General features: G+C 46.2%; 1 protein-coding gene across 1 annotated transcript; it reads right to left on the bottom strand.

Moving 5' to 3' along the window:
- Positions 1 to 5,704: 5,704 nt before the first annotated feature.
- Positions 5,705 to 8,260, bottom strand: LOC124659968. Its single transcript, XM_047197772.1, has 4 exons — positions 7,898 to 8,260; positions 7,696 to 7,811; positions 6,697 to 6,801; positions 5,705 to 6,615 (listed from the first exon to the last, which is right to left on the bottom strand). Exons 1-4 carry the CDS (start codon positions 8,258 to 8,260, stop codon positions 6,042 to 6,044), a joined length of 1,158 nt encoding a protein of 385 aa, XP_047053728.1. The 3' UTR covers positions 5,705 to 6,041.
- Between the last annotated feature and the right edge of the window lie 797 nt (positions 8,261 to 9,057).

Raw genomic sequence — 9,057 nt, forward strand, 5'->3', positions numbered from 1 at the left:
GGCCCAAAACGGACGCGCTGGGCCGTCCGTTTGGGTCGCCCGGTTGGAGATGCCCTTAGGCAATCGATCCCAAGAAGTATCTGTACGCGAACAATGGAAAAATGAGATGGAGAGCACCAATTGCGGCGTTGGATCGTATCATTCGCCACCATGCCCACGCCGACTGGGCGATCGGACGACACGATCGATGAGTCCCTACCGGTATGTATCTGGGCCGCTGTACGCATCACACATTCCTCTCTCCCTCCCGCACCTCTCTCCCTCACCCAAAAAACCCTAGCCGCCTCCCGCCGCCGCCGCCGGCGGCGCCGCCGGGCAAAGGCCGCGGGGCGTGGCGGCGGCGGCGGGCTTCCCTCTTGACGCGGCGAGGACGACGGCTGGGGGATCCCCTCGAGGCTGCAGCGGTAGACCCCCTGCCCACGTGTGATGGCTGGGCGGCGGCGGTCGGAGGAAGGAGGCTGGGCGGCGATCGTGATGTGCCGTGGCCTCCCCTTCCTCCCGTTGATGGCACACCGGTGGTGGCGGGTGGGGGATGGGTTGCGCCATCTCCTCCCTTTCTCGCCGGTGCGGGGTGGTGACCTTGGGATTCTCCCGCGGCTCGAGGACCGCCGGGCAGCAGCCTCGGGTTCGGACGGAGGAGGCGGCCTTCTTCTTCGTCGGAGGTGGTCGGCCGGGGCCGGTAGCCCTGTGTGGGGGATCATGGGATCTCACACAGGTTTCCGGCAATGGTGATCTAGTCCGGGGTGTCATGGTGGCCGGTGAAAACTGAGCCTCGACCTCGGTCTTGGCGGATGATGGCGGCGTCGATCGACGTCGTTACCTTGTCGAAGGCGTCATCTTTGCCCGTCTTGGCACTACACTCGGCGAGTTGGGGATGCGCGGCTGCCGGTGAAAACCGTGCTCCGACTTCGGTTGGCGGACGATGGCGACGTGTCGCGCCGCTACCTTCTTGAAGGCATCGTCGTCGCAGTCTGCGGTCTCTCACTTGTCTTGCTCCGGGAAACCCTAGGTCCGGGTCTCCCGGATCGGACAATGGCGGCGCGCCCTGCGTCGTTCTACCTCTTGGGGCATCGTTTTTGGAGCAGGCTGCTTGGATGTTGGCGGTTCTCGGTGGAGTGGTGTTCATCTACCACATTGTTGGCGCTGAGTCTCGGTGGCATGGTGCTGCGGGGTATCAATGACGGATGCGGGATGATGTATAGGTGCGAGGATGGTGGAGCCGTGCGGCGTCATGGTGGCATCGACGGCAGGTCTTGCAAGGGTAATCGTTGATCTCTCTTGAAGATGGAGTCGAGAAAGACGGCGGGAGCAACTCTGTGGCGTGGGCGTTGGCGTGCGGCGAGAGTCTTGCTGATCGGGTGTGCTTCACCTGCTATTGGGCGATTTGGGAAGGCATTTAGTTTTGGTTGATGTGAGTTGGTGTATTGTCACCCTCTTCATCCCACTGTAGGTTTAGTAAGGTTGCTTCGAGATTGATCTTTTGTATTGTTTCTTGTAAGGTTCGTGAATAATCTAATAAAAAAAGCCGTGTGCATCCTTTGGATGCAGAAGCTGGGGCGATATTTCCCCCATTTCGAAAAAAAAAAATGTATCTGAAGTTCTGACCAACCGCCGCCAGAGAGAATAACAACTACCCATCCCTTGCCGCCAATCCATCTGCATACATAATTCTCACGCGTCGTCTCTGACCCTAGACTAGCCCGGCGCGCCGGCCCTAGCAAGGTGCGGCTCTGCACTCACGCGCACGGCGGCCGGCAGCCATGGCTCACCACCTGGTAGAGGAACCTCATCTCGTTCCAGGGATGGCGCCGATGCTGACCCGCGTGCTCGCCGTCGGAGGAGACACCACCACGCTAGGCGGCCTGGTCACGAACCTTCGCCTCCGAGGCTACCAAGGTACTATGCACTACTGCTACGTACGTAGGTGCAGCGTCTGCACATTGATTGGTCGACACTCTTTGCTGCTATGTCGCTTGCACGTTCCTACGCTGCGTTCTGATGCTATGATTTTGCTTGCTTCCTCTTGCTTGCAGTGACGAGTAGCACCGATCCGGCGGCGGCCATGGCAGGGCTGCGCCAGGACGGCAAGCAGGGTTTCAGCTTCGACGTCGTGATAGTCGGCACGTGCTTGGGATACCCCGGAGGTGCGCGCCTGGCTGCGAATAAGCTCTTAGAATTTGCCGCCCGCGAGCCGCTCCTTTGCGCATACGGTAATTGGTAGTGCATCAACTTAATTAGGGTTCCGATGGATTTCTTTGAGCTACCTACGCCATCTGTTGTTTCACAGATATTTCTACCGTACCAAAATAAATCCGTAGTTAAATCTTAACCACCGTGTTTTTTTTGTACGTTTGGGAGAAATAGAAAGGGAAAGTCCTATAAGTGGAGAGATAACAGTTTTGGGATTATGAAGACGTTAAGAAAGATGGTTTGAGTTACTCATATATGTCGCTATGCATATTCCTCTTTGAAGCATAAATTAGGCCAAACTCCTTGAATGTAGAGAGCTAATCATGGTTGTTTCAAATTAGTTTTGTTAGTTTATTTCGAAAAGGGAGTAAATTCCGTGTCCATCAGTTCACACAACCTTTATTGTAAAGTTTTATTATTCAAGTTCAAGTCATTACAGCTCATGGATCACATAAGCTCGATACATGAATCAGCAATCAGAAAAGATCTAAGATAAAAAAAAAGTCTAGTTGTTAGAATACGTTTTGGTTTTGGGATTTTCAAATTGTTACGGGAAATTTGTTTGAGTTTGCACTGAAAAATTTAGAGCTATGTAACCGGATTCTTCTTTGAAGTGTAGGAGTGTGGAACTTTGATTGAAGTGCATGTTTGAAGTAGCTGCCTATTACTATTATAGTACATACGAACAAAACCATAATTAGTCTACATGCATCATTAATATATTTATTGTACACATAGGTTTAGTACCACATATTCATAGTTAATCTGCATCGTTCATGTCCAATCTAACAAGATCAATGAATTACCAAAAATCTTATGTTCAATTATTTTTTATGGGCAACCAAGCAGTGAGCCTAGCCTTTGCTATTCAGATTTTTGTGTTTTTCTTAACTTGGTAAATCGTAAACATGTAAAAAAAATAATGTTTGTTCTAGGTCAGAAACTTAATTCAGCTCCCCGGCACATATGCTCCCTCTACCATAAATATTTTTTTTGAAGTGTCAAAAAATTTCCCAGAGAAACATGATAATGTTTAGTAATACTATAGAGTACATTAACAAGAGAACATGACGTATTGACTCAGCATTAAGGAAAGAGAACAATAATTTCAACTTCTGACGAATATCTTATGTTACAAATAACACAAATGCCACAACTAAACCATATATTTCTTTATAAATCTAAGTTTCAGCATTTTGATCGACCTGCTTGGAAATGGATAAATAAATTAAAGTTTACAAACCCAATTTCCAAATGGTTCTTTTTTCTTGGTTTGACTTTATAGAAATATAACAACACTAGAAATAAAGCATGTCTGGACATGAAATTTGAGTTTATGTATAAACATCCAAATAATAACACATAATCCATTATAAGTAGATTTACTTCATCTCACCTAACGTGCATGAATGCTTCCTTATCAAGGTTATGGATCTGTCTTCTAAAAGGTGGTAGAGAAAATAACAGATGTTGCATAATTAGTTAAAAATATACATGATTTCTTTCAATTCGTAAATACATGGTATTCAGAAACCATGTAGTCAAACTTGGATACATAACTTTGACTACTAATTGATGCATTCAAATTGGTCTGGCTACAATACCATCATTAGATTTGGCATGAAACATATTTTCATAATAACTTAAATTTACAAAAAAAAATAGCGTAAAGTTACATAATCAAGATTGTATTTGTGTCAAAAAGTCATTTATTTACCCAATGGGCATTGCAATCTAGCCCAAAAAATTGATACCAATATTTATGCCGTATATGCAACAAAAGATTTGATTCTTATTACTGTGCACTAGCATTTCTCATTTTCACTTCATATACAGCGTTAAAAGGAATGGAGATCTTTGGACCCCTAGCAATGGAGGATCTCTATAAGTCCAGGAAGCCAGAGCAACAACAACTGGCCCAGAATCCCGAATTATCCAGAGCTGTTGGACCGGTGAACTACTCAACAAGTTCGTAGAAGCGCATGTTGAACTCCTCGTTGCTGGAGAAGGTAATGTAGAAAATCACTATCATGCTCACCAATCAATTTGTAGTTAATCAGCAATGTGCTAGATTTATACAATCAGCAATGTGGTACAATTCAATGTGATTAGACCTTGATATTACAATTAGAACATTCTAATGATGCTTATATGTTTACTTTTTTCAATGGTATGTAATTTTGCAGAACAATGAGTCTGAGACTTCATGGGATGACGATTTTTTGTTCTCCAGCGGTGACTGAAACACACGGGGCACCCTATTTCAATGATGCTTTGTTGGAGAGTTCGTCTTAGTTTCTAAAGAAGACAAATGTCATCCTTAAGTGTACGCTACCAGTCAGATCGCTTAGTGGAAGCTAATAGATCTTTGCCAGCAGGGTTCTGATCGGTACGTCATTATGCTAAGATGCATTGCACGAAAGTGTTTTGCGCTTGGATTTTTCTATGTAATAACGAAAGCTATGTACCCGAATTTTGAACCAACTGGTTTCATTTTGAGATAAATATTTTTTAAGTATGGCGTGTTATATATTTATTCCCTTTTATTTTTTTCTATTTAAGAAGATATTGAAGGAACTTTAAAGTATGATTGTTGCAGAATGTGTCGCTCACATCATTCAGTGATTTGCACGCCATTACTTGAAGAATAGATCTGAGATGATTTCCCCATTGCTTACCTTCTCTGTATGATACTGTGATACAGACAAAGTTGATGACAATTCTGGACTCCTAGACTTCTTCAGAAGCTTCAGGCTGCCTGCAATGGTCTTCGAAGTACGCCTTCGCGTCCAACAAATTGATGTTTCATCTCATTGTATCTTGTCTATTGCTTTCGCAATTTGTGCCGGTTGACATCCAATCTGCTGTTTGTTACTCCTTCAGTGTCACGAGAAGTCATCATGAGTAAGAACTGAAGAGTCCATGATGCGGTTGTGGATGTGCTAAGATCTAGATGTTCTGATCCAGCAGATAATGAAAACGTGGGAGAAACGAGACTGTTGTGAAGACAAGCACGTGAGCTGCCGAAGAGCAGGTTCAGATCTGAACAACTGGTAATGTGTTGTTTGTCCCAATAGTAGCAGCTCCGTTTACAATGTACAAGCAGGCGAGACTGCAGGCTTGAAACTGTAGCTAGCTGCATGCCCCGGCCTTAAAACCTTAATATCAATACTTAATAAAACAAATAAAAAACAAACAAGCAAGCTAGCAAAATGAACATCATACTAGAGTGGAACTAATAAACCCTACCTAATTTGCTTCCACCCATGTGTTTACAGACGAAAAAAAAAAGTCACAGTAAAGACGAAGTAGTCACCAGCACACTTGACAACAGCACCATAAGTCAGTAAGCACTGTAGATTCAGTGTAAGATTTCATTTCAGCTCAATGATTGCACATTGCCAAGAAAAATCAGCCGTTCAACGATCCAAAGATCCATGTGTTTGCAATACAAGAAAAAAAAAGGCACAGTAAAGATGAAGTAGTCATCAGCACACTTGACAACATAACCATATGTCAGTAAGCACTGTGGATTCAGTGTAAGATTTCATTTCAGCTGGATGATTGCACATTGCCAAGAAAATCAGCATGGCAAGCAATATGTATGCCCCTAATAATACAGCTTATAGAAAGTAAACAGCTATCCAAGCTGCATCCGGAGCAGGACTACATGTCCATTCGGACGACCGTTCTAACGACAAGTGAACTGGAAACTAAATTACTGTACAAACGAGGCAAAGCTGCCAGGATACAAGGTCTCCCTTCCACTTCTTCACAGGGGAAGATTATTGGCGGCCCTCCCAAGGGCTGCAGAGTTCGTCACAGCACCATTATCTACAGAGGTTGGGTAATCACTCGACCGCCTGAGGACCAACCTCAAGTGCTTCAGGCAGAGCCTTAGCCTCAAGTGGTGCTTCCTCAATTGCTTCAGGCAGTGCCTGAGCCTCAGGCAGCGGTTCAGGTATTTTCCCACGGCCCATCCTCTGCAGGTGCTTGAGATGTTTTTCTGCAGCTGCCTTGTCAGCAGCTTCTCGCTTCTGAGCCCTCCTTGCCCGCCTCCCGGCAACATCTTTGGACACTGATCCTGAGCCTGATGCTGACGCCTCTTTCTTCTTGGGAGTCCTGGCTGGAACAGCAGCAGCATCAGGCGCAGTGACGACCACTGGCCTGGCCTCTCTCCTGCCTCCTCTGACATACCCATTGTCGCCCCACCTCCTGTTGCCAATCCGAATGCTCGGTGACCTGCTCATGTAATAATTTTCATCGTACAGGTCATCCTCATCGCCATCATCATATTGGTACTGGTAACTGCGGTAGATCTCCTCTTCCTCCAGAACCTCCTCGTGAGCCGCCACGACCAGAGGCTCAAACCAGGTGGCCCTCAGGAGAAGGCAAACACTCTCGTCGAAGAGGTAGTCGTGAATGCTGATTAAGAGGAACACACATCAGTTCAACAGTCTACCTTAATACAATGTTCCCCTGCGTACCGGAGAAACAGGGGGTTACCAGCCATCGAGAGAGCGGTGCACGCTGAGGAACTCGAACGGGTGCTTGCATTGGGGGCATGATGGTGACTGCTTGTAGGATGCCCACCTCAGAATGCATGTTACACTGCATGTACAGAGCAGATTTGTTAAATAGAATATGGTAGGAGCCCATTCGCAATTCAGAAATTACATTCGAGACAAAAGGGATATGTTGCCAAAGATCTGTCAGGGTCAGTGGCTGTTGCCAAAATCATTTTGATTTGTCAACTACTGAGGTTCCAACGTTTAGTGCACAGCGAATAACAATTAACATAAGCTAGGTTCTTGAGGTCAATGGCGATGCATACAACTGACAACCTACCGCCATCTCACATGGAGTGAAACACTATTATAACAACATATATATTATCAGATCAAGGCCTCAAACCCATCAGAGACTACCGGATGCGAATTACGGTTGGTGGGGAACAAGCAAGCAACAACACATGGATATACTAAGATAAAAAGATCATAGTATTAGACTTGATACATAGCAAGCAAGCAGCGGTACAAATTAGAAGCTTGTTAAAAATAATCAGATGAGCTGTTGTTACTTTAAATAGGGAAGGTGTACAGCTGTTGGTTGTAAAAAAAAAAAAAAAAAAATAGCCCCCTCCCCAAATTTTAGTGGATAATTGGGGAAGTGGATAAAATAGTATAGTACTAGTTACAATTGACGCGTAGTCTAGAGGCTCGGATGCTCCTAAGCAAATTAATAACTATTATAACGGTGGGGAACCGGATGCTAAACTATCGAAAACAGTAACCTGCAGCACGTCCAAGATGTGGAGAGGATTTGATTGAAATTACCCCGACATGGCTATCAATCGGATTAGTACTAGAGTGTTACAGAATCTGCTCGCAGGCTAATGCAGGACAGACGAATCTAGCAAACGAACCGGTAATACGGTTGGAAAATGGAGCGGGTTTTGATTAGATGGGTGGTGGGGGAAGGGGATCAGGAAGGGAAGGGACGAACCAGTAAGCGTGGTCGCAGCCCTTGACGAGCGCCGTGTCCTGGAGGGCGATCTTGTCGAGGCAGATCGCGCAGACCCCGCAGTCCGCCGCCCCGTCGCCGCCGCCCACGGCCGCCGCCTGGCACAGGAAGAGCGCAGATTAGATTGGATCGGGGACGGAGCGGACCGGAGGAGCGGGCTGGGGGGAGGGAGGGGAGGGCCCACCTTGTCGCCGTGGGAGATGGGGGCGGCGAGGGATGCGGCGGAGGGCCCGGCGGCGGCGGCGGCGGCCATGTCGGAGGGTGGTCGGGGAGAGGCGGTAGGTGTTTTTGCCCTGGTTGGTCGGAGGAGGGATTCAAGGGAGAGGAGAGGAGGGTTGTGGAGGAGGCCGTCCCGAAGACGCGAGCGAGCGAGCGAGAGGGGAATCGGGTGGGGAGATGCCGTCCGTTTATTCGGACAAAGGGTTGCGGGTGCGGGTGCGACCGAGCGAAAGAGCGAGCGGCTTGGGCGCCACGCTTCGTCGGTGGTCAATGATAATGGCCATGGAAGCAAAGTGCAGCCCAGCAGAGGAGACCAGGCCACATGCATGGATCGTGTTGGGCTGAGAAGAGGTACGCGTGGACCGCGTGAACGGATTGACTTCTGGATCGGTTTTATGACGTCCAGGCTGAGGTCAACACCAATTTCATACGGCCAAAGTGGTTGGGTTGGGGGTGCTGTATGCTGACCTGGTCGGAGCGGATCAGGCGCCGCACACCCCCAGGCGGGTTGTTGGGCTGGCCCAACATTCTCAGTCCTTTTATTTTATTTATTTTTTTGCTTTTTCGTTTTTCTGTTCAATTTTTCTTTTTATGTTTTTCAAAAGCTGATTCTTTTTAAAATCGATATTTAAAATCTGGAATTTTAAATTATAGTTTTTCTGAAATTTAAATATTTTCAAAATTTGAACATTTTTTCTTAATTGAAACTTTTTTTATTTTTTAAAAAATTTTGAACATTTTTCCATTTTTATTCTTTGTTCAAAATTTGAACATATTTTAAATTTGAACATTTTAAAAATTTGAATATTTTTCACGTTCGCACGGTTTTCAGATTTGAACATTTTTTCAATTTGACTAATTTCTAAAATTAAAAAGTTTTCAAATCTAAAAAATAAATATAAACAAAATCGAAAACTGAAAACAGACAAGAAAAACAGAAAAGGGAAACAGAAAAGAGAGAAAAAAATGGAAAAAACCTACCTGGACCAGGCCCACACCTGCGCGGCGGGTATGCGGTGGCCGGTAGCCACCGACCTGGTAGGTGTATAGATTTTCCCAAAGTGGTTACCGAGCCGGTGTTAACAGCGTATCCTATGCACCGACCAGGGTCTGTGTATAGAGATC

This window comes from Lolium rigidum, chromosome 6 (genome assembly GCF_022539505.1).
Source record: "Lolium rigidum isolate FL_2022 chromosome 6, APGP_CSIRO_Lrig_0.1, whole genome shotgun sequence".
Classification (NCBI taxonomy): domain Eukaryota; kingdom Viridiplantae; phylum Streptophyta; class Magnoliopsida; order Poales; family Poaceae; genus Lolium; species Lolium rigidum.